Source organism: Salvelinus namaycush, chromosome 39 (genome assembly GCF_016432855.1).
Source record: "Salvelinus namaycush isolate Seneca chromosome 39, SaNama_1.0, whole genome shotgun sequence".
Taxonomy (NCBI): domain Eukaryota; kingdom Metazoa; phylum Chordata; class Actinopteri; order Salmoniformes; family Salmonidae; genus Salvelinus; species Salvelinus namaycush.
In genome coordinates this window covers 408926-435397 of record NC_052345.1, presented here as the reverse complement: position 1 = coordinate 435397, position 26472 = coordinate 408926, and the positions used below count along the sequence as shown (strand labels likewise).

General features: G+C 43.0%; 1 protein-coding gene across 1 annotated transcript in view; it reads left to right on the top strand.

Moving 5' to 3' along the window:
- The window catches only part of LOC120032430 (NLR family CARD domain-containing protein 3-like), a 32823-nt gene that overhangs the window by 2251 nt on the left and 4100 nt on the right, over positions 1-26472 (top strand). Inside the window, exons 2-5 of the mRNA XM_038978535.1 lie at positions 13364-13416; positions 15525-17301; positions 20678-20851; positions 21186-21363. Coding sequence (XP_038834463.1) covers positions 13364-13416; positions 15525-17301; positions 20678-20851; positions 21186-21363 — 2182 coding nt within the window. The remainder of the gene's footprint in view (positions 1-13363; positions 13417-15524; positions 17302-20677; positions 20852-21185; positions 21364-26472) is intronic.

The window sequence follows — 26472 nt, the reverse complement described above, 5'->3', positions numbered from 1 at the left end:
CATCAGCAAACATTTGACTTCAGTAACTAGTAGGGTGAGGCCAGGTGCTACAGACTGTTCTAGTGCCTTCGCCAATTCGTTGATGTTTATGTTGAAGAGGGCGGGGTTCAAGCTGCATCCGTGTCTCACCCAACAATCCTCATCCTCCTTTCACAGCATCACAGCCCAATGGCTCCTCTTCATCTTCCCTGTATCTTCCCTGTAACAGTTCACACCGTATTTCCCTGCTGAACCACTTGGGGGCGCTAGACACCAAAACAAATATCCTACATCCTGTCTCGGTGCCTCGGATCTATTCACCAAACACAGGGATTACCTGGATTTGTCAAATAAGAAACTGATGTTTTTTGTTGCAATATGTTTTCTTTTGGAAAACGTTTTGTTACGGTTTGCACAGGTGATCAAGTGCTCCCGAGTAGCGCAGGCACTGCATCTCAGTGCTCGAGGCGTCACTACAGACACCCTGGTTCGAATCCAGGCTGTATCACAACTAGCCGTGATTGGAAGTCCCATAGGGTGGCCTCACAATTGGCCCAGCGTGGTCCGGGTTTGGCCGGTGTAGGCCGTCAATGTAAATACGAATTTGTTCTTAACTGACTTGCCTAGTTAAATAAAGGTTAAATAAAAAAAAATAATTTTTTTTGGAGGAGGCAGAACCGGATATGTAAAATAGTTTAAAAAACGAAAGTAATTTTGGAGGGGGGGGTGACTGTTTCTGTTGAGCGAGAGATACAAGGTAAGACGACCATTGTTATGTGTATTCATAAAGTAGATGATATTCTTTGGGGACAAAGCGTTACTGTATAATGCTTTCTTAAAAATGCTAATTTGATGCGCGGGTGTTAATTCATTCCCTGTCTGTCTCCAACGAGAGAGCGCCTCTTTTTTTATAGACCTATCCGTGGCTTCTCAAAACCGGTTATAAAATACAACAAGCTACAAACAAACATTTCCTTTTCGAATCTACAGTTGTTTCTAACGCTTTTCACGAGGACAAATGTGTTGTGGGAAAGTGAGGAGCCATGAAATGTGAAAAGCCTCGCAACTCAACTTCCTCAAAACCGAGATGCATTTATTAGTGCTCACGGTAGCAAAACGTTTTGCAACGGAAACCATTTGCCACTTTTTTTGTACACAGTTCTGAGTGAACTGTTTATGCTACGTTGCAAAACGGGTTGGTATGGTGCAATCCCACTAAGGATTTCCCTTTCTTTAACGTTTTTTTTTTGTCCTTTCCGGACCGGCTGCCAGTATGATACATACAAGTACAGTAGAGCAGAGTACGGTATGGTCATGACAATCCTAGAAAATGATCAACTCCTAAAAGTTTTGGAAAAGTAATGGAAATGAATACAATCATTTATTTTAATGTCATTTATTTAGGCACAGTTGTAAAATATTGTATCAATCAAATAAATATCGACATATCAGCCAGGATCGGAATTGCACTGTGTTTGCGCACATCAACTGTGTAGTGCGAGACGAGTGTGCCGTTGCTTAAGGAGAGCCACATGACAGCAGCGGGTAGCAGCCTGGACTATAACATATGATAGAGGAAAGTTTAACTAGGTAGACAATTCAAAAACAGATATTGTACACTCTAGTTAACCATTGTCAGCACGTATTCTTGTTTTCGTCATGTCCCCAAAAACTTTCCACCGACACTCGCGAATAACGCCACACAAAGTTGTTTCACTTTTTTGAACGATTCATATGATTCATTTCAACGATTCTTTTTGACGAAACGAACGATTTACCTCGCCATTGTATTAGTTGGGATTCGGTTCAATCGCATTGAAGTTAATCATTTGAATCAACATGATTTGTGAATCGTGAACATTCATTTTAGGAAAAAAGATTAGATATAGCCTTTCTTTTGGATTATGTGGATTCAAAACCTATTTTGCTAATAAGCCTGCAAAGTTAACACTTATTAGGTAGCTAAGATAAATATGACTCAACAAGAAAAGGTACATTTCCAGAAAATATGTGGGCTCACTTCAGCTAAATAAAAATATTTGTAGCCTATCATAGCCATTTGATCTTTGATATATGTAATTAATTAATGATTTAAAAGTGCATACAACGTGTTTGGTTATAATGTTAATGTTTTAAGGCTGGTCAACCATCCTGCAGGAGAGTTGGTTATAATGTTAATGTTTTAAGGCTGGTCAACCATCCTGCAGGAGAGTTGGTTATAATGTTAATGTTTTAAGGCTGGTCAACCATCCTGCAGGAGAGTTGGTTATAATGTTAATGTTTTAAGGCTGGTCAACCATCCTGCAGGAGAGTTGGTTATAATGTTAATGTTTTAAGGCTGGTCAACCATCCTGCAGGAGAGTTGGTTATAATGTTAATGTTTTAAGGCTGGTCAACCATCCTGCAGGAGAGGTAATGGCGTGCAGGCTTCTATTCCAGTCCCCTTCTAACAAACCACCTTTTAGAAATGAGCTGCTCAACCGGACGTTAACACATTGGCTCTGATGTGTCTGAGCAGGGCTTGATCAAAAGCCTTCACCCAGTAGCTCTCCAGACTGAGGGTTGACCACATGGGTTTTATACAGTTACCGAACCGGTATTGTACTTTGTCAGTGGTTAAGTGTCTTGCACAACGACAGGAGATGGTAGGCTACGTGGGATCAGAGAGCAGCCTCCCACTGTCGATACCACATTTATGCTAAAACTTTAATATACATATAAACACACCCAATTGTTGGTCATGGGAATTTGGTTTAAAGTCATGGAGAAGTCATGAAATCCATCAGTCAAAATGTGTATGAACCCTGCAGTAAAGAAAAGTAGAGTTCAGGACAGTGGAGGACATTATAGTGTGCTGTATTGCTCTGTATTTTACTCTACTGTAGTCTACTAAACTCTAATGTACTACACTAAACTCTACTGTACGATACTGTACTCGATGGAAGTCACCCTCAGTTTCGTCAGCAACGTGACAACGAAGGGCCCTCCAAGTAAGTTTAGGGGCGAGGGGCTGGTTTGGCAAATCACTGCTGGAGGGCTGCAGGAGCTACTGAGCTTACTGATCAGTACAGTGATCGCCTACATTTAACAAACCTGGTTTTTAGGGAATTGCCAGGGACCTCACCATACAATATTATCACCATACTCTGGTGCCAATATGATATATCATATGATTCTCAGGATTCTATATGTATTGTGATTCAATACTGGGATTTTATTGCAATTCGATGTTCCAAACATATTGCTCACCATATGTCTGCTGCAGAGGGACAAGAGAGAGCCATGAGAAAACAAGTGTTGATCAGTCATGGAAATGTGTGCCATCCTTGTCGAAGTGAAAGTACACCTTAGAGTGGATAAAAAACACCAGAGAAGCTCTTTATTATTCCCCAAAATGTGAAATCTACCTCAAAATGCACTACCTATTCTCTCTCTGAGTGCTGCTTTTAACAGGCAGAGACGCTTTTGATGCTGTCTCCCTTTGTATCTCTCTCTTTCTTTTATACATATATGTGTATAGGTGTATATATATATGTGTATATATATATGTGTGTATATATGTGTGTATATATCTCAGTCTTGAAATGAAATAAAACAAAAACCCATCTGTCGGGCAGAGTGCCTTAATACACAGTGAGGTGGGTGGCCATGGTGCTGAACTGGGCTTACATGGCTTTTATGCTTTAGCGCAGTAGGCCAGTGTTACACACTATGTTTTGTAAGGGGGACACTTTGGGTTGAGACAATCAGTGAGGGCCGCACAGATTTTTCATTTGTTGTACTCTTTCTTCCAATATTATCAATTATCAATTGAGAGCAAATTCAGAGCAGTAGAGCACATGCAATTGAGTTGATGTACAGCACATCACAAATATAAACATACACACATCAAATAGGCTACATCACATGTATACGACCCATATTAAGGGTTACCTCAGTAGTTGGATGAGCGAAAATGTCCCTTCTGCTCCTTGACTGAATTAATTCTAAGTGTTTAGTCTGTTGTTGCTACCCTTGTGAGGCAATCAGCATGGGCAAGTCTGTTTCCCTGTTTTTGTTTCACAATGTACATTGTTGAAAATGTTGCTTCACATGAATAAGTGCTGACAAAAAATGTGACCTTTTGCACACGCTACTTCAAAAGTGGATACTCTGTGTCTGACACAAGGCTCCAGGAAATGGGTAACACCTGATCTTAGTTCACCTTGCAATGTGCATTTGCCTGCAGCTCCTCTATCTCACTCTCTATTCCAGCACAGTCAGGACAGAGGGCTGTGATGACTTGGGTCAGAGGTGACACTATATCTCACTCTCTATTCCAGCACGGTCAGGACAGAGGGCTGTGATGACTGGGGTCAGAGGTGACACTATATCTCACTCTCTATTCCAGCACGGTCAGGACAGAGGGCTGTGATGACTGGGGTCAGAGGTGACACTATATCTCACTCTCTATTCCAGCACGGTCAGGACAGAGGGCTGTGATGACTGGGGTCAGAGATGACACTATATCTCACTCTCTATTCCAGCACGGTCAGGACAGAGGGCTTTGATGACTGGGGTCAGAGGTGACACTATATCTCACTCTCTATTCCAGCACGGTCAGGACAGAGGGCTGTGATGACTGGGGTCAGAGGTGACACTATATCTCACTCTCTATTCCAGCACGGTCAGGACAGAGGGCTTTGATGACTGGGGTCAGAGGTGACACTATATCTCACTCTCTATTCCAGCACGGTCAGGACAGAGGGCTGTGATGACTGGGGTCAGAGATGACACTATATCTCACTCTCTATTCCAGCACGGTCAGGACAGAGGGCTGTGATGACTGGGGTCAGAGATGACACTATATCTCACTCTCTATTCCAGCACGGTCAGGACAGAGGGCTGTGATGACTGGGGTCAGAGGTGACACTATATCTCACTCTCTATTCCAGCACGGTCAGGACAGAGGGCTGTGATGACTGGGGTCAGAGGTGACACTATATCTCACTCTCTATTCCAGCACGGTCAGGACAGAGGGCTGTGATGACTGGGGTCAGAGGTGACACTATATCTCACTCTCTATTCCAGCATGGTCAGGACAGAGGGCTGTGATGACTGGGGTCAGAGGTGACACTATATCTCACTCTCTATTCCAGCACGGTCAGGACAGAGGGCTGTGATGACTGGGGTCAGAGGTGACACTATATCTCACTCTCTATTCCAGCACGGTCAGGACAGAGGGCTGTGATGACTGGGGTCAGAGGTGACACTATATCTCACTCTCTATTCCAGCACGGTCAGGACAGAGGCCTGTGATGACTGGGGTCAGAGGTGACACTATATCTCACTCTCTATTCCAGCACGGTCAGGACAGAGGCCTGTGATGACTGGGGTCAGAGGTGACACTATATCTCACTCTCTATTCCAGCACGGTCAGGACAGAGGCCTGTGATGACTGGGGTCAGAGGTGACACTATATCTCACTCTCTATTCCAGCACGGTCAGGACAGAGGCCTGTGATGACTGGGGTCAGAGGTGACACTATATCTCACTCTCTATTCCAGCACGGTCAGGACAGAGGCCTGTGATGACTGGGGTCAGAGATGACACTGTATCTCACTCTCTATTCCAGCACGGTCAGGACAGAGGGCTTTGATGACTGGGGTCAGAGGTGACACTATATCTCACTCTCTATTCCAGCACGGTCAGGACAGAGGGCTGTGATGACTGGGGTCAGAGGTGACACTATATCTCACTCTCTATTCCAGCACGGTCAGGACAGAGGCCTGTGATGACTGGGGTCAGAGGTGACACTATATCTCACTCTCTATTCCAGCACGGTCAGGACAGAGGGCTGTGATGACTGGGGTCAGAGGTGACACTATATCTCACTCTCTATTCCAGCACGGTCAGGACAGAGGGCTGTGATGACTGGGGTCAGAGGTGACACTATATCTCACTCTCTATTCCAGCACGGTCAGGACAGAGGGCTGTGATGACTGGGGTCAGAGGTGACACTATATCTCACTCTCTATTCCAGCACGGTCAGGACAGAGGGCTGTGATGACTGGGGTCAGAGGTGACACTATATCTCACTCTCTATTCCAGCACGGTCAGGACAGAGGCCTGTAATGACTGGGGTCAGAGATGACACTATATCTCACTCTCTATTCCAGCACGGTCAGGACAGAGGGCTGTGATGACTGGTGTCAGAGGTGACACTATATCTCACTCTCTATTCCAGCACGGTCAGGACAGAGGGCTGTGATGACTGGGGTCAGAGGTGACACTATATCTCACTCTCTATTCCAGCACGGTCAGGACAGAGGGCTGTGATGACTGGGGTCAGAGGTGACACTGGCACATGAAAGGGGTTTCTCAATGAAGTTGAAAAACTCCTTGTACTCCATGATACCATGGAAGCTTGACTCAAAACTCCAACCTCATCTCTTCCAACACACACAAATGCCTCATAGTTAAAATGCTGCAGTATGTCTGGGTTGGATGTGGTGACTGCTCTGAGTTCTGGGAAATGAACAAACTGTCAGTCAGGTATGAACAGTGTGGTGATTTTATTTTGATATGCTGTGACCACACGCAGCTAAAACTCTAGTTGATAAACAACTTCTAGTAACAGGCTTTTAGAGAATCTATTATAGGATCCCAGAACTATTCCTTCCCTTTATCATAATGAGTCAATCTATTCTTGTTTTGTTATATTATGTGTCATTGTAGCTGATGTGAAATGGCTAGCTAGTTAGCGTTATCGTTCAATCGGTGACGTCACCCGCTCTGAGACCTAGAAGTACTGATTTCCCTAGTTCTGCATCAGCCGCAGCTTTAGTGGGGGGATAGGTAACGAGTCTAGACGTAGATATATATCACATCAATGTATCTGGCCCATTGGCGTCTGTGAGAGTATGGGCAGCGCCATTGAGGCCATATCTATTTTGAAGAAGTCAATTGTCTTCCACTACTTTTCTGAGTTGGCAAGCAAACTGAAAGAGTGCACACTGCCACCTGGAGTGTGTTGTTTGAACAGGTATAAAGCCAAGGTTGGCTGATCCCTCCCGGTGACCTGGATGGAATTATGTGATCCTTCCTCTTAACCAATAGGAAGTCCAACCCAGTTGACTACTTCAAAATTGTGAAAGTCCTAAATGGCGCTACCCATGCTAAAACAAGCTTTTGGGCCCAAGAGTCCTCTATCATTCTCTATGGTAACGATCCTTTTTGGATAACAGTTGTCGATGTGTTCAGAGGGTCCCTGGTTTGAGCCCAGAATAGAGTTCTAGTGTTCTAGATCTGAGTAGAGTTCTGGTGTTCTAGATCTAAGTAGAGTTCTAGATCTGAGTAGAGTTCTAGTGTTCTAGATCTGAGTAGAGTTCTAGTGTTCTAGATCTGAGTAGAGTTCTAGTGTTCTAGATCTAAGTAGAGTTCTAGATCTGAGTAGAGTTCTAGTGTTCTAGATCTGAGTAGAGTTCTAGTGTTCTAGATCTGAGTAGAGTTCTAGTGTTCTAGATCTGAGTAGAGTTCTAGTGTTCTTAGTGTTCTAGAACGAGAAGAGGATGGAAGCAATACTTTTGATATTGAGGGACTTACCCGAATTGTCCAATAAGAAACTCTTGTTTTCATTGCAAAAAGTTTTCTGTTGTGGCCAATGATGTCGTCTCAGAATGGGTTGAAAAACCTGACAGAAATATGACTATGGCTGATGCTTTTCAACATCTGCATTTGTATTTTGTATGTTTTATTTTAGGTTTTAAACACAATACAATTCAAATAATTGGGGATGAGTCCAATAACACATGTAGTTTTATGTGCTCACTCACAGGTCTCATAGATCAAGACTCTTTAGAGACAAAGAGATGGGGAGCAACTGCACCAAAAGGAGGAGAGAAGAGGAGAGCCCTCGCCCTGTCTGGTGGAGACGCTCAGGGAGGAGAAAAGGCACTTTCTTAAGTCTGAGCGAAGTGGAGAGCCCTCCCCCTGCCAGGTGGAGACGCTCAGGGAGGAGATGTGGGGTCTCTATGTTGTAGTACCATGTTGAGGACACAGGGGGCGGTGTTACCAGATACTGTATATACAAAAAGGGTCTCCAACCTTCAACATGAAATATGTAACATGTCTTGAGCTACTCATTGTTTTCTAGCTTTCAAATAGGCACATTCTTCACTTCTCCTCTCCCCTGCAACTCTTCCCCTGGTCCTTAGAGGGAAAGTAGTGCCCTATGTTATCAACTCTTCCCCTGGTCCTTAGAGAGAAAGTAGTGTACTATGTTATCAACTCTTCCCCTGGTCCTTAGAGAGAAAGTAGTGCCCTATGTTATCAACTCTTCCCCTGGTCCTTAGAGAGAAAGTAGTTTACTATGTTATCAACTCTTCCCCTGGTCCTTAGAGAGAAAGTAGTGTACTATGTTATCAACTCTTCCCCTGGTCCTTAGAGAGAAAGTAGTGTACTATGTTATCAACTCTTCCCCTGGTCCTTAGAGAGAAAGTAGTGTACTATGTTATCAACTCTTCCCCTGGTCATTAGAGAGAAAGTAGTGCCCTATGTTATCAACTCTTCCCCTGGTCCTTAGAGAGAAAGTAGTGCCCTATGTTATCAACTCTTCCCCTGGTCCTTAGAGTGAAAGTAGTGCCCTATGTTATCAACTCTTCCCCTGGTCCTTAGAGAGAAAGTAGTGTACTATGTTTTCAACTCTTCCCCTGGTCCTTAGAGAGAAAGTAGTGTACTATGTTATCAACTCTTCCCCTGGTCCTTAGAGAGAAAGTAGTGTACTATGTTATCAACTCTCCCCCTGGTCCTTAGAGAGAAAGTAGTGTACTATGTTATCAACTCTTCCCCTGGTCCTTAGAGAGAAAGTAGTGCCCTATGTTATCAACTCTTCCCCTGGTCCTTAGAGAGAAAGTAGTGTACTATGTTATCAACTCTTCCCCTGGTCCTTAGAGAGAAAGTAGTGCCCTATGTTATCAACTCTTCCCCTGGTCCTTAGAGAGAAAGTAGTGTACTATGTTATCAACTCTTCCCCTGGTCCTTAGAGAGAAAGTAGTGCACTATGTATCAACTCTTCCCCTGGTCCTTAGAGAGAAAGTAGTGTACTATGTTATCAACTCTTCCCCTGGTCCTTAGAGAGAAAGTAGTGCACTATGTTATCAACTCTTCCCCTGGTTGTTAGAGAGAAAGTAGTGTACTATGTTATCAACTCTTCCCCTGGTACTTAGAGAGAAAGTAGTGCCCTATGTTATCAACTCTTCCCCTGGTCCTTAGAGAGAAAGTAGTGTACTATGTTATCAACTCTTCCCCTGGTCCTTAGAGAGAAAGTAGTGATCTATGTTATCAACTCTTCCCCTGGTCCTTAGAGAGAAAGTAGTGTACTATGTTATCAACTCTTCCCCTGGTCCTTAGAGTGAAAGTAGTGCCCTATGTTATCAACTCTTCCCCTGGTCCTTAGAGTGAAAGTAGTGCCCTATGTTATCAACTCTTCCCCTGGTCCTTAGAGAGAAAGTAGTGTACTATGTTTTCAACTCTTCCCCTGGTCCTTAGAGAGAAAGTAGTGTACTATGTTATCAACTCTTCCCCTGGTCCTTAGAGAGAAAGTAGTGTACTATGTTATCAACTCTCCCCCTGGTCCTTAGAGAGAAAGTAGTGTACTATGTTATCAACTCTTCCCCTGGTCCTTAGAGAGAAAGTAGTGCCCTATGTTATCAACTCTTCCCCTGGTCCTTAGAGAGAAAGTAGTGTACTATGTTATCAACTCTTCCCCTGGTCCTTAGAGAGAAAGTAGTGTACTATGTTGTCAACTCTTCCCCTGGTCCTTAGAGAGAAAGTAGTGTACTATGTTATCAACTCTTCCCCTGGTCCTTAGAGAGAAAGTAGTGTACTATGTTATCAACTCTCCCCCTGGTCCTTAGAGAGAAAGTAGTGTACTATGTTATCAACTCTTCCCCTGGTCCTTAGAGAGAAAGTAGTGCCCTATGTTATCAACTCTTCCCCTGGTCCTTAGAGAGAAAGTAGTGTACTATGTTATCAACTCTTCCCCTGGTCCTTAGAGAGAAAGTAGTGCCCTATGTTATCAACTCTTCCCCTGGTCCTTAGAGAGAAAGTAGTGCACTATGTTATCAACTCTTCCCCTGGTCCTTAGAGAGAAAGTAGTGCCCTATGTTATCAACTCTTCCCCTGGTCCTTAGAGAGAAAGTAGTGCCCTATGTTATCAACTCTTCCCCTGGTCCTTAGAGAGAAAGTAGTGATCTATGTTATCAACTCTTCCCCTGGTCCTTAGAGAGAAAGTAGTGCCCTATGTTATCAACTCTTCCCCTGGTCCTTAGAGAGAAAGTAGTGTACTATGTTATCAACTCTTCCCCTGGTCCTTAGAGAGAAAGTAGTGCCCTATGTTATCAACTCTTCCCCTGGTCCTTAGAGAGAAAGTAGTGTACTATGTTATCAACTCTTCCCCTGGTCCTTAGAGAGAAAGTAGTGCCCTATGTTATCAACTCTTCCCCTGGTCCTTAGAGAGAAAGTAGTGATCTATGTTATCAACTCTTCCCCTGGTCCTTAGAGAGAAAGTAGTGCCCTATGTTATCAACTCTTCCCCTGGTCCTTAGAGAGAAAGTAGTGATCTATGTTATCAACTCTTCCCCTGGTCCTTAGAGAGAAAGTAGTGCCCTATGTTATCAACTCTTCCCCTGGTCCTTAGAGAGAAAGTAGTGATCTATGTTATCAACTCTTCCCCTGGTCCTTAGAGAGAAAGTAGTGTACTATGTTATCAACTCTCCCCCTGGTCCCATCTGGCCCTTTAATTGTGCATCTAGTGACTGAGGAATGTGATGTCTAATGTGCCGGTCTCACGATGGTTCTGTACTGCTGCTGCTCACTTCATGGTAAAGTTTGCAAACAACAAATGATAGATACAAATGATATATTTACTCATGATAGACTTTTGCCAGGTAAGCCTACTTTGCAGAGAACATTTAATTGAGAAGGCTTTTGAGAAAGTTTTTCGGTCAACCCACAAGACGGTTATCACATCAACTGGCTACACAGGGATTGATAGACAGACGTGCGCACCACACAGACACAGGAGAAATATTGATGGAAATTAATTGGCAGATACTGTGTTTGGGGAGGAGTCAAGTGCAAGTACTGGTTCAGTTGAGGAGGAGGATTATTTAAGATACTGTTTGAAGAGGGGGACAGTAAAACATCTGAATTGTATATAGGTGTTTTTCTATGGTCAATATATTATATAATACAAATCAATATATTGGGTTTATTGGTTTTCTTTGTGTTCACCCACAGGCTTCATGAACCACGTGAAATGAGCTTCATGAGGTGAGGAGGAGGATTATTTAAGATACTGTTTGAAGAGGGGGACAGTAAAACATCTGAAGGGGACAGTAAAAAATCTGAATTGTATATAGTCGTTTTTCTATGGTCAACATATTATACAATACAAATCAATATATTGGGTTTATTGATTTACTATGTGTTCACTCACAGGGATGATGGATCATGTTTTCATGACTTGAGCTACATTATGAGGTGAGCAGGAGGATTATTTAAGATACTGTTTGAAGAGGTAGGGTTTCAGATGTTTTCAGAAGATGGGCAGGGACTCTGCTGTCCTAGCTTCAGGGGGACAAACGGGGAGCCCAGCCAACAGAGAGTTGCAGACGGGAGAGGACAAGCGGGGAGCCCAGCCAACAGAGAGTTGCAGACGGGAGAGGACAAGCGGGGAGCCCAGCCAACAGAGAGTTGCAGACGGGAGAGGACAAGCGGGAAGCCCAGCCAACAGAGAGTTGCAGACGGGAGAGGACAAGCGGGGAGCCCAGCCAACAGAGAGTTGCAGACGGGAGAGGACAAGCGGGGAGCCCAGCCAACAGAGAGTTGCAGACGGGAGAGGACAAGCGGGGAGCCCAGCCAACAGAGAGTTGCAGACGGGAGAGGACAAGCGGGGAGCCCAGCCAACAGAGAGTTGCAGACGGGAGAGGACAAGCGGGGAGCCCAGCCAACAGAGAGTTGCAGACGGGAGAGGACAAGCGGGGAGCCCAGCCAACAGAGAGTTGCAGACGGGAGAGGACAAGTGCCTGGATTAGGACCTGCGCCACTTCCTGTGTGAGGAAAGGTCGTACTCTGCAGATGTTGTAGAACATGAACCTGCAGGAGCAAGTCATTGCTTTGATGATGGCAGAGAACGACAGGGTGTTGTGCAGGGTCACGCCAAGGTTCTTTACACTCTGGGAGGGGGACACGGTGGAGTTGTCAACCATGATGGAGAGGTCTTGGAGTGGGCAGGCCTTCCCCGGGAGGAAGAGCAGCTCAATCTTATCGAGGTTGAGCTTGAGGTGGTGGGCCGACATCCAAGCTGAGATATTATTATTATACCTTTATTTCAACAAGGAACACAGACTGAGACCAAGGTCTCTTTTACAGCTGGGCCCTGCGTATACATGTGTACACATACAGTTTAGGTACATTGATTAAAAAACGAAACAAGGCAAACAAAACGATCACAGAGAAAACAAAAAAATAACAAAGAAATATTAAAAATACAAATATTAGCAACACAGGTCTAGTTTTTTACTGGTAGCTTTCGATCGACCTCTTGGAGACCCATGATATACAATGTGTCTCAACCGAGACTGCTCTTCCCTGTGTCATGGAGGCTCTCAGCACTGCCAAAGCGGACTCTCTCTCCTCTGTTCTCACCCTCCTAGATCTATCCGCTGCCTTCGACACCTTGAACCATCAGATCCTCCTCTCCACCCTCTCAGGCCTGGGCGGGTCAATCCTACCTGGCAGGCCGCTTTCACCACGTACTCTCACTACTGGTGTCCCCCAGGGCTCAGTTCTAGGCTCTTTCCTCTTTACACCAAGTCACATGTCTCTGTCATATCCTCTCATGGTCTCTTCTATCATTGCTATGCGGATGACACTCAACTACTTTTCTCCTTCCCTCCTTCTGACACCCAGGTGGCGACACACATCTCTGCTTGCCTGGCAGATATTTTTTGTATTGCTTGTAACTGTTTCGGGTAATGCAGGTTATTGTGCTGTTAGTAGAATAACCTGTGTGTAAATGTAATCTGTCCCTTCTTTTCTTTCCAAAACACTTTCTCGTTATCGCTCTCAGAACGATCTTCTGATCCTCAGATTGACCCGTCTTGAAGCCTGACTGGCTAGGGTTGAAAGAAAAGAAGGGACACAGGTCTATAGTTTAGCCAGTCAGGCTTCAAGATGGGTCAATCTCGGTTGAGGATCAGAAGATCGTTCTGAGAGCGATAACAAGAAAGTGTTTTGGAAAGAAAAGAAGGGACACAGGTCTATTTTATTACTGGTAGCTTTCGATCGATCTCTTGGAGACCCATGATATACAATGTGTCCATGTTTGTTGTTGTTCCAGATCCGCCCACCGTTTTGAGGACGTTGAGACAGAGAAGATATGTGAGGAAACCGGTCAGTAAAGCTGTGACTGAGTTGAAACACCAGAAATGGGCTCCTTATGAAGTAATGTATCTGAGGTGAAACACCAGAAATGGTCTCCTGATGAAGTAATGTATCTGAGGTGAAATACCAGAAATGGTCTCCTCATTAAGTAATGTATCTGAGGTGAAACACCAGAAATGGTCTCCTTATGAAGTAATGTATCTGAGGTGAAACACCAGAAATGGTCTCCTTATGAAGTAATGTATCTGAGGTGAAACACCAGAAATGGTCTCCTCATTAAGTAATGTATCTGAGGTGAAACACCAGAAATGGTCTCCTCATGAAGTAATGTATCTGAGGTGAAACACCAGAAATGGTCTCCTTATGAAGTAATGTATCTGAGGTGAAACACCAGAAATGGTCTCCTTATGAAGTAATGTATCTGAGGTGAAACACCAGAAATGGTCTCCTTATGAAGTAATGTATCTGAGGTGAAACACCAGAAATGGTCTCCTCATGAAGTAATGTATCTGAGGTGAAACACCAGAAATGGTCTCCTCATGAAGTAATGTATCTGAGGTGAAACACCAGAAATGGTCTCCTCATGAAGTAATGTATCTGAGGTGAAACACCAGAAATGGTCTCCTTATGAAGTAATGTATCTGAGGTGAAACACCAGAAATGGTCTCCTCATGAAGTAATGTATCTGAGGTGAAACACCAGAAATGGTCTCCTTATGAAGTAATGTATCTGAGGTGAAACACCAGAAATGGTCTCCTTATGAAGTAATGTATCTGAGGTGAAACACCAGAAATGGTCTCCTTATGAAGTAATGTATCTGAGGTGAAACACCAGAAATGGTCTCCTCATGAAGTAATGTATCTGAGGTGAAACACCAGAAATGGTCTCCTCATGAAGTAATGTATCTGAGGTAAAACACCAGAAATGGTCTCCTTATGAAGTAATGTATCTGAGGTGAAACACCAGAAATGGTCTCCTCATGAAGTAATGCTTCTGAGGTGAAACACCAGAAATGGTCTCCTCATGAAATAATGTATCTGAGGTGAAACACCAGAAATGGTCTCCTTATGAAGTAATGTATCTGAGGTGAAACACCAGAAATGGACTCCTTATGAAGTAATGTATCTGAGGTGAAACACCAGAAATGGTCTCCTTATGAAGTAATGTATCTGAGGTGAAACACCAGAAATGGTCTCCTTATGAAGTAATGTATCTGAGGTGAAACACCAGAAATGGTCTCCTTATGAAGTAATGTATCTGAGGTGAAACACCAGAAATGGTCTCCTTATGAAGTAATGTATCTGAGGTGAAACACCAGAAATGGTCTCCTCATGAAATAATGTATCTGAGGTGAAACACCAGAAATGGTCTCCTCATGAAATAATGTATCTGAGGTGAAACACCAGAAATGGTCTCCTTATGAAATAATGTATCTGAGGTGAAACACCAGAAATGGTCTCCTTATGAAGTAATGTATCTGAGGTGAAACACCAGAAATGGTCTCCTTGTGAAGTAATGTATCTGAATATAGCTTTATCTTTCTATTATTTACATCCATTTTATTTTATTGTTCTATTTTACACTGGTCTTGTATGTCAAAGATCTATAGGATATACTTATGATTTACTGGTCTGTTTCATACCTAGATTTACATGTAACATAAAGTGTGTATGAAAAAAAAAACTATAGCTATGTTTACATTTTTACTGGTCAAACCACAACTGAGCTAGCCAAATCCAACATTTTTGTTTTACCCAATCTCTGACACTAGCACCTCTTATTTCAGTCTCTGAAAAGTGATTTTTTTCTAAGCTTTTTTGGGGGGTTGCGCCTGTATGCTATTTCATGGTACGGCGCTGTATATTCCCCATGGGCATTAAAGGGATGATTTTGACCATATATGGTTAATTAGGGGTGTTTCTAAGGTCATGGCCAAGGTCATGCACGAGCACTGAGGCTGAGAACAATTGGTATTTATCAATGGTTATCTCCTACCACTGTGCCTACGACACTTGTAGGATTGTTTGATAAATCACACTTTTTGTATGCATACGGATATTCTAAATTCTGTTCTTAAGTAATATATATATATTTTTTTAATGTGTTCTTCTTTCCAGTGGATGACATCACACAGAGAGTTAAAGGGAAACTGAAAGCCAGTCTGAAGAAGAAGTTTAGATGTGCGTTTGAAGGCACAGCTGAGGAACAACCTGGACTTGATAGCGTTTACACACAGCTCTACATCACACAAGAAGAGGTTCATAAAGAACATGAGGTTCAACGGATTGAATATACATCCAAGAGAAACATATCAGACACTCCAATAAACTGCAATGACATCTTCAAACCATTACCTGGAGAAGAGAAGAGACCCATCAGAACTGTAATGACAAAGGGAATCACTGGCATTGGAAAAACAATCTCTGTACATAAGTTCATCCTCGACTGGGCAGAAGGAACTGCCAATCAAGATGTTGATTTCATCTTTGTTCTTCCTTTCCGAGAGCTGAATTTGATTCAAGATGAGCAGTACAGTCTTCATGGACTTCTGAATGAATTCCACCCTGAACTAACAGAGATAGTAGAAGCAAAGATTTATGCTACCTGCAAAGTTCTGTTCATCTTTGATGGTCTGGATGAAAGCCAACTGCCTGTGGATTTTGAAAAACACAAGAGGGTGACTGATGTTACACAGACAACATCGGTGGATGTGCTGCTGACAAACCTCATCAAGGGGAATCTGCTTCCTAAAGCTCTCCTCTGGATAACCTCCAGACCAGCAGCAGCCAATCAGATCCTGCGTCAGTATATCAGCAAGGTGACAGAAGTACGAGGGTTCAACGACAAACAGAAAGAAGAGTACTTTAGGAAGAGATTCACAGATCAGAACCGGGCCAGCAGAATCATCTCACACATTAATACATCAAGGAGCCTCCACATCATGTGCCACATACCAGTCTTCTGTTGGATTACTGCCAGGGTTCTTGAGCAAATGTTGAGTGATGATAAGAGCAGAGAGATCCCAACTCTGACAGAGATGTACAATCACCTTCTACTCATTGAGACAAACCTGAAAAGCAAGACGTATAGTGGGGAAAAGGAGACAGATCTGACCATAATCGTAGAAAGAAACAAAGAAAACATTGTGAAAGTGGCTCAACTGGCATTTAAACAGCTGGTGAAGGGCAATCTCATATTCTATAAGAAAGACCTGGAGGAGTGTGGCATTGATGTCAGTGAAGCCTCAGTGTACTCTGGGTTTTGCACAGAAATCTTGAAAGAAGAGTATGGGTTGTATCAGAAGGAGGTGTACTGCTTTGTTCACCTGAGTTTCCAGGAGTTCCTTGCTGCTCTGTTCGTGTTCCACTGCTGTGTGAGCAAGAACATCAAGGCCCTGGAGTCTTTCATTGGGGATGTGTCTTCAGAGCTGCCCTTGCATGAGCTGCTGAAGATGATGGTGGATAAAGCCTTGGAGAGTGAGAATGGACACCTGGACCTGTTCCTCCGCTTCCTTGTTGGCATCTCAACAGAATCCAACCAGAGACTGTTACAAGACCTACTGCCACAAACAGAGATCAGCTCAGAGACTGTTGACGAAATTAAGAAATACCTCAGGGAGCCAAATGTAGAGCAAGTTTCACCTGATAGGTACATCAATCTACTCATCTGCTTGACTGAGATGAAAGATGATTCAGTACATGAGGACATTGACCAGTTCCTGAAGTCTGGAAAACCTGCAGAAATAGAAAGGTCACCTGGTGACTGCTCAGCTCTGGCCTGTGCGCTGCTGATATCAAAGGGCGTGCTGGATGAACTTGACCTGCAGAGATACAACACATCTGAGGAGGGGCGTTTGAGACTGATCCCAGCTGTGAGGAATTGCAGAAAGGCAATGTAAGTAATAATGTAAATCTCGCAAATACCATACTTAAAGCCCCCATACCGTATTTGTGTGTGTTTCTTTTATGAAAATAGCTCCAAATATACGTTTTTATTCATTTATTTCTCTGAGCCTCCTTTTGCCATTGAAATGCTCAATCTGATCTTGTAGGTGTGTTGATACAAATTGTAATATATTTACATACACAGCCCTGATTTAAAAAATATATATAATTGGCAGATACTGTAGGATCGTTTAGACTCAACTTTGGACCCTCTAATCAGGGAGTGATTTAGAATTGGGACACCAGGTGGGTGCAGTTAATTATCCGGTTGAACAGAAAACCTGCAGGCTCCGGACCTAGTAGAGTAAAAGTTGAATACCACTGGTATAGAGCCTACCCCCCTTACCACTTCAAAGTAGGACGATACATATGCAAATAAAAGATGACTGGTCACTGGTCAGAATAATAATAATCAAATCAGATTGTTATGTCATGCTGTGGTCCAAAAACTCCGTCCCACCTGAACAAGCTCTTACATTAAAAAACTATTACAGTATCATTATTTTCACAATTTCAGTGATATTTCGACCTCATAGTGTGGAAATATCAGAAACAGAAAAATCACGTTTTTTTTTACTGCACTGCCCTTTTAATGCCCAATTTTGATCTTAACCAATATTTCTGAAAATAAATGAATTGCTTACTTGTGAAGTAGTTGAAAACTAATCATTTTAAACTGTTATGCTCATTTTGAACAAATCAACTAGCTCCCTTTCAATCACATATACTTTTTTATTAGAAATGTTAGAATGTCACAACAGGTTTAGAAACATTATGCATATAGGAAGGAGGTCATGTAACCTTAAGACCTGCTGTTATATTCAGAGCTGCCAAGGCTTTTGAATCATGTGGACAACCGGTTCGTTAACCAGATGGTCACACATATACTGTACATGGAAGGAAATTCCATTGAATGAATACGGATTATAATACTGAATATGCTAAGATGCTCTTAATTAAAGCAATTATTTATAACTTTTCTTTGACAGTTTATTTGGGACTCGTTGAAAAAATAGTTATCGTTGTTTCAAACAATTTCAAATTTGATAACTTCAAAGAATATCAATATTTAAATACCTGCAAATTTTATTGTATTTTTGCAAGACTTGTTTTTTAATATCAAAATAAATGTTTTCCTTTTATCATCTATGTTTGACTAACTCAACTATCTGGATTTTTTGATGAAATACATATGATATATTTTTGGCCCAGGTCTTAATATCACCGTAATCAGAGAATCACTAGTTTTAAACATCTTCAACTCGCACGTCAACACAATCTGTCTGGGGTCTGGGGGTCCTCCCTCAGAACTTTCTGGGGCATCTACAGCTAATTTCCACACAATTTAATATAACCCTTTTGGGGTAATTTTGGGGTCACTTTATTGTAATTAAGAATAGAATATGTTTCTAAACCCTTCTACATGATTTTGGATGCTGCCATGATTATGGAACATGCTGAATGAATTGTGAATAATGATGAGTGAGAAAGTTATAGACGCATGAATATCATACCCAACCAAAAATGCTAACCTCCCCTGATATTGTAATGGTGAGAGGTTAGCATGTCTTGGGGGTATGATATAAAATGCTAACCTCCCCTGATATTGTAATGGTGAGAGGTTAGCATGTCTTGGGGGTATGATATAAAATGCTAACCTCCCCTGATATTGTAATGGTGAGAGGTTAGCATGTCTTGGGGGTATGATATAAAATGCTAACCTCCCCTGATATTGTAATGGTGAGAGGTTAGCATGTTTTGGGGGTATGATATTTGTGCGTCTGTAACTTTCTCACTCATCGTTATTCATAATTAATTCAGGACTATCCGTAATGATGGTAGCATCCACATTAATGTAGAAATGTTTAGAAACATATTATATTCTTACAATAAAAGGGACTTCAAAAATGACACAATACATTATTTACCATTAATTTCTATTGGGCACAAAATAATCTGAAACACAACCAAAACAAACAGCAAATGCATCTAACAAATGTGTAGAGTCACAAGCTTGACGTGGTCATCGCGTGCTATGAATGTGGGACCAAATACTTCACTTTTTACTACTTTAATACACATACAAGTTCACCCGATTAATGGTACATCAACTGGCGAAAACTAGCCAAGTTAATTTACTTCTGTTGAAATGGGACTAAACAAAGGCTACAAAACATTTCCATACACACAACAGCTGTGACGGATACTGATATAGTTAGAAGCTAGAGCTGAACTAGCTGTGGTAGCTACTAGCTACCTCAGCACTGGGAATCTACTTTTTTTCCCTGTTAAGTCAAACAGCAGTTACCTTGCATCAGTCAAATAAACTAGCCAGTTTCTGTTCTGCTTGCTTTTAAAACTCGGAGAAAAAGCACAACACACAGCATCTGCCTCTGTTCATCTCTCCCGTGACGGTCCTATAAGCCAGCCTTTCAGAAACTTTGCCTTCACACTGTCCAGGCTGAAACCACCAAACAGCCTACCCGATCGCTCTGAGGCGTACGCATGTTCCTAAAGCACGCCGATAACACTTTTTGTATCACAGTGCAATGATAAAACTGGGAGGGGACAAAAAAATGCAGTTTCAGAATGAAGTGAAAGTTGCGCCCCTGCATCTCTGTTTCTGCAGACTAGCAGGCTGTAGACTCCTACCTGAGCACTATGAATCACTGGCCTTCGTTCTCCAATCAGCAGACTCATCCTTGAGAGAGCTCGACCTGAGGAACTGTACGCTGTCTGATGGTGATGATGAGGGCAGACTGAGTGTTCTCTTTGCTGCATTGAAACATCCACACTGTAAACTGGAGACACTGAGGTCAGTACTTTGGGAGGTGTTTTCAGATGACGAGAACCTGAAGATTGTTGGATAGTTTTTAGGGTCATTTTGTCACCCTGACAGCTTGTATATGTACTGATCATATGTTCTTGATCTTTGTTTTAATGGCGGCAGGTAGCCTAGCGGTTAGAGTGTTGGGCCAGTAACCAAAAGGTCATTGGTTCAAATACCTGAGCCAACAATGTGTCAAATCTTTCAATGTGCCCTTAAGCAAGGCATTTAACCCTAATTTGCTCTAGGGGTGCCGTACTACTATGTCTGACCCTGTAAAACAACACATTTCACTGCACCTATCTGGTGTATGGGACAATAATACTAATATATAACATCTATTATTTGTTTTAACACTTAGCTTTGGGTATGAATGCATATCAAACCTTTCCTCACAAGAATGTTGATGTTTTTTGGGTAGCACTTTCTTTGTAGTATAGTCTTATGAAGTATTATATATAAATATCCTATCATAAAATGGTTTTCTCTGTTGTTGCAGACTTCCTGGCTGTGAACTTACTGAGTGGTTTTATGAAGTGTTGGCCTCAGTTCTCAGCTCAAATGACTCTCACCTGAAAGAGCTGGACCTGAGTAACAATGACCTGCAGGATTCAGGAGTGAAGCTGCTCTCTGCTGGACTAGGGAATCCACACTGTCAACTAGAGACACTGAGGTCAGTACTTAGAAACATTGTTACTGTTACTGAGACCAAAAGGTCTGTCAGAAAACAATCCATCCTCAGTTTTTTGGAACAGTTTTTAAATATACAGTATACTGCAATATTGACTGACCATATATTGTTGAGTCAGAATATCCACAGGGGCCCATTCCTTCAGAAAATATACCTTAATTTAAGAAACACCTTAGTTTCTCCAATCCATCTATCTTATATAACAAGACTGTCCCTTTTAGAATAACGTGTCCATTAGATATTTTGTATTGCTCAATAATGTTACCAAATAATTGTTATATTTTGATGTGCTTTACCCTACCTCTGTTCTCTGCAGGATGTCATTCTGTAGAGTCACAGAGGAAGGCTGTGCTTCTCTGGCTTCAGCTCTGAGGTCAAACCCCTCCCACCTGAGAGAACTGGACCTGAGCTTCAATCACCCAGGAGACTCTGGAGTGAAGCTGCTCTCTGCTAGACTGGAGGATCCACACTGTAGACTGGAGAAACTCAAGTTAGTACAGTTACTGTGGAAACCATACATTTCTAGTGCCTTTCTTTCCCATTTATACCACCTCCTTTGAGTTCTGACCAAAACAGAATGCCAAACAGTCTTGTAACTGATTGATTGAATATTGCATTTGTCTTATTATTCTGAGAACAGCCAGGTATGGATATGGTGTAGAGCTCTTAATTTGTCACCTTTTTGGACTAGACTAGACTTCATACAGTCTGGACTAGACTACACTTCATACAGGCTGGACTAGACTACACTTCATACAGGCTGGACTAGACTACACTTCATACAGGCTGGACTAGACTACACTTCATACAGGCTGGACTAGACTTCATACAGTCTGGACTACACTTCATACAGGCTGGACTAGACTAGACTTCATACAGTCTGGACTAGACTTCATACAGGCTGGACTAGACTAGACTTCATACAGGCTGGACTACACTCCATACAGGCTGGACTAGACTACACTTCACACAGGCTGGACTAGACTAGACTTCATACAGGCTGGACTAGACTAGACTTCATACAGGCTGGACTAGACTAGACTTCATACAGGCTGGACTAGACTAGACTTCATACAGGCTGGACTAGACTAGACTTCATACAGGCTGGACTAGACTTCATACAGGCTGGACTAGACTTCATACAGGCTGGACTAGACTTCATACAGGCTGGACTAGACTAGACTTCATACAGGCTGGACTAGACTTCATACAGGCTGGACTAGACTTCATACAGGCTGGACTAGACTACACTTCATACAGGCTGGACTAGACTACACTTCATACAGGCTGGACTAGACTACACTTCATACAGGCTGGACTAGACTACAATTTACACAGGCTGGACTAGACTACACTTCACACAGGCTGGACTAGACTACAGTTCACACATGCTGGACTAGACTACACTTCATACAGGTTTGAATAGACTACACTCCATACAGGCTGGACTAGACTGCACTCCATACAGGCTGGACTAGACTACACTTCATACAGGCTGGACTAGACTACACTTCGTACAGGCTGGACTAGACTACACTTCATACAGGCTGGACTAGACTACACTTCATACATGCTGGACTATACTACACTTCATACAGGCTGGACTAGACTACACTTCATACAGGCTGGACTAGACTACACTTCATACAGGCTGGACTAGACTACACTTCATACAGGCTGGACTATACTACACTCCATACAGGCTGGACTAGACTACACTCCATACAGGCTGGACTAGACTACACTCCATACAGGCTGGACTAGACTACACTTCACACAGGCTGGACTAGACTACACTTCATACAGGCTGGACTAGACTACACTTCATACAGGCTGGACTAGACTACACTTCATACAGACTGGACTAGACTAGACTTCACACAGGCTGGACTAGACTACACTCCATACAGGCTGGACTAGACTACACTTCATACAGGCTGGACTAGACTACACTTCACACAGGCTGGACTAGACTACACTTCACACAGGCTTGACTAGACTACACTCCATACAGGCTGGACTAGACTAGACTACACTCCATACAGGCTGGACTAGACTAGACTACACTTCATACAGGCTGGACTAGACTAGACTACACTTCATACAGGCTGGACTAGACTAGACTACATTTCATACAGGCTGTGTGTCATTCACTCTGTCTGTTCCTCTGTCTCTCCCACAGTGTGGAACATAATGAAGAAATTTGGGTAAAACCACAGCTGATAAAGAAATGTAAGTGTGATAAAGAACTGGAATAGAACTTTATGAAATATGATTATTCTATTCAATTCTCTTTTATTATACGATTTTTTTAAAACATTTATAAATCACACATTGTTTTTTAATCTTTATTTTTGAGAGGCTATTTTCAGATTTGATTGAACACCATATCAGCAGCATAGGTTTGATTCTGGCCTACTGCTCTTTGACACAACCTCTCTCTATCTTTCCCAACTGTCATTCTCTTCCTGGTCCAAAAATCCTATAGGATTTCAATACAGAAATCTTCCAATAGAATATTCTATCAGATTTTGGAACCTATCCTATAGGACTTGTTCCAAAATCTGATAGGATTCTTGTATAGGAATCATATAGGATACTATAAGATCAAATCCTATAGGATAGAATCCCATAGGAGTCCAAAGGACTGGTTCCAAAATATGATAGGATTGTATTACTCCCATATTGTGGTGGTGTGTTGAACAGGTTGAGAACCTCAGGGAATTACTATTGGTGTGTCAGTTTACTGGTCTTGATTGCCGTTTAACATCTATGTGCAGATTTCTGTGCCATATTTAGCTGTGAGATTGTCCAATAAAGCTACATATTAGAATGTTTAAGATTATTTCTGTTAATTTCCTGTACGTGGACAGTATGTGATACTACATTACACAACCTCATGATTTGACCACTTCAAATTGAGGGTAATTACACAACCTTTTTACTTCAGATTAGTATAAATGTTTATAGTAATCACATTGACAAAATTGATTGCTTAAAACAGATCAATATCATTGGTTTTGTCATACTCGCCAGCGGTTTTAGGACTTCTACTATGAAACTCAAATGACAGGGAAAAATTGGGGTGCTATCTGTATAAAAGTCACTGGCCTCACAACAAATACATGGGCTTGCGAGTCAAATTATCACTAAAATAACAGCCAACCCTTGTCACTGTTGATATTCTATGGAGGGTTGTGATTCGTTGAAGTTAAATAACAAAGCAACTGATTTGTTTCCTGCCCCGTTTCGGCAGCCTCTGAAAACTTCGACCTTATAGAATTTAGAGGACTGTCTTCAGCAAATTCTCTTCTAATCAGTGATATACAAATTATTCTCAGATTCACTGTAGCCTTTGAATAATGTTAGTTTTAACAGCGCATACATGTTTTCCCCCGCTCTAATGATTCCAAATTGAAATCGACATGAATGATTAACAAAATAGTGTTGTGTTTAGCTTTCTGCGTTGGCGACCCACTTGAAACAAAATGCAACAATCCACAATGTAGCTGGCTGTCTGTGTGTCTATGTACGCTGCTGACTCAACACTATACACTTCGGCTGCAACAATAAAATAAATAACTGAGACACTTAACATAGATTTCTAGTCAGTTTTATAATGTGTAACTAGCAATAGACTGGTGCTAAATTATCTCAAACTAAAAGCATCATTTTTGGGACAAATCACTCGCTCAACGCTAAACCTCGTTTGGATTCATTATTGAATAATGTGGCTGTTGAGGAGACTAAACCGCTGGGTGTCACCCTAGATAGCAAGCTGTCATGGTCAAAACATAGACTCAATGGTTGCTAAAATGGGAATTGGTCTGTCCATGATAGGGCGTTGCTCTGTCTTGACTTCTCAGTTGACCAGACATGTCCTACAGGCCCTAGTGTAGTCGCACCTGGACTACTGCCCAGCTGTGTGGTCATGTCCTACAGGCCCTAGTTTAGTTGCACCTGGACTACTGCCCAGCTGTGTGGTCATGTCCTACAGGCCCTAGTTTAGTTGCACCTGGACTACTGCCCAGCTGTGTGGTCATGTCCTACAGGCCCTAGTTTAGTTGCATCTGGACTACTGCCCAGCTGTGTGGTCATGTCCTACAGGCCCTAGTTTAGTTGCACCTGGACTACTGCCCAGCTGTGTGGTCATGTGCTGCAGGCCCTTGTTTAGTTGCATCTGGACTACTGCCCAGCTGTGTGGTCATGTCCTACAGGCCCTAGTTTAGTCGCACCTGTACTACTGCCCAGCTGTGTGGTCATGTCCTACAGGCCCTAGTTTAGTCGCACCTGGACTACTGCCCAGCTGTGTGGTCATGTCCTACAGGCCCTAGTTTAGTCGCACCTGGACTACTGCCCAGCTGTGTGGTCATGTCCTACAGGCCCTAGTTTAGTTGCACCTGGACTACTGCCCAGCTGTGTGGTCATGTCCTACAGGCCCTAGTTTAGTCGCACCTGGACTACTGCCCAGCTGTGTGGTCATGTCCTACAGGCCCTAGTTTAGTCGCACCTGGACTACTGCCCAGCTGTGTGGTCATGTCCTACAGGCCCTAGTTTAGTTGCACCTGGACTACTGCCCAGCTGTGTGGTCATGTCCTACAGGCCCTAGTTTAGTTGCACCTGGACTACTGCCCAGCTGTGTGGTCATGTCCTACAGGCCCTAGTTTAGTTGCACCTGGACTACTGCCCAGCTGTGTGGTCATGTCCTACAGGCCCTAGTTTAGTTGCATCTGGACTACTGCCCAGCTGTGTGGTCATGTCCTACAGGCCCTAGTTTAGTTGCACCTGGACTACTGCCCAGCTGTGTGGTCATGTGCTGCAGGCCCTTGTTTAGTTGCATCTGGACTACTGCCCAGCTGTGTGGTCATGTCCTACAGGCCCTAGTTTAGTCGCACCTGGACTACTGCCCAGCTGTGTGGTCATGTCCTACAGGCCCTAGTTTAGTCGCACCTGGACTACTGCCCAGCTGTGTGGTCATGTCCTACAGGCCCTAGTTTAGTTGCACCTGGACTACTGCCCAGCTGTGTGGTCATGTCCTACCGGCCCTAGTTTGGTTGCACCTGGACTACTGCCCAGCTGTGTGGTCATGTCCTACAGGCCCTAGTTTAGTTGCACCTGGACTACTGCCCAGCTGTGTGGTCATGTCCTACAGGCCCTAGTTTAGTTGCACCTGGACTACTGCCCAGCTGTGTGGTCATGTGCGGCAGAGAAGGACATAGGTCAATTGCAGTTGGTCCAGAACAAAGCAGCACATATCACACTTTGATGCACACGGAGAGAAAGTGTCAGTAACTTGCATGTCAGTCTCTCCTGGCTCAAAGAGGAGGATGGATTGACTGCATCACTATGGGTCGTTGTGAGAGGTGTTGACGTGTTGAAGGTACCCAACTGTCTGTTCAAGCAGTTGGCACACAGATCAGACACTCATCAGTACAACACTAGACATGTAACCAGAGGTCTCTTCACAGTTCCAGGTCCAGAACAGAGGCTGGGAAACACACAGTATTAAATAGAGCCATGACTACATGGAACTCTTTGCCACCCTTTAAACAAAAGAACACCTTACTGCACAAAGGGGACTGTGAAGAGACACAGCCATTTTA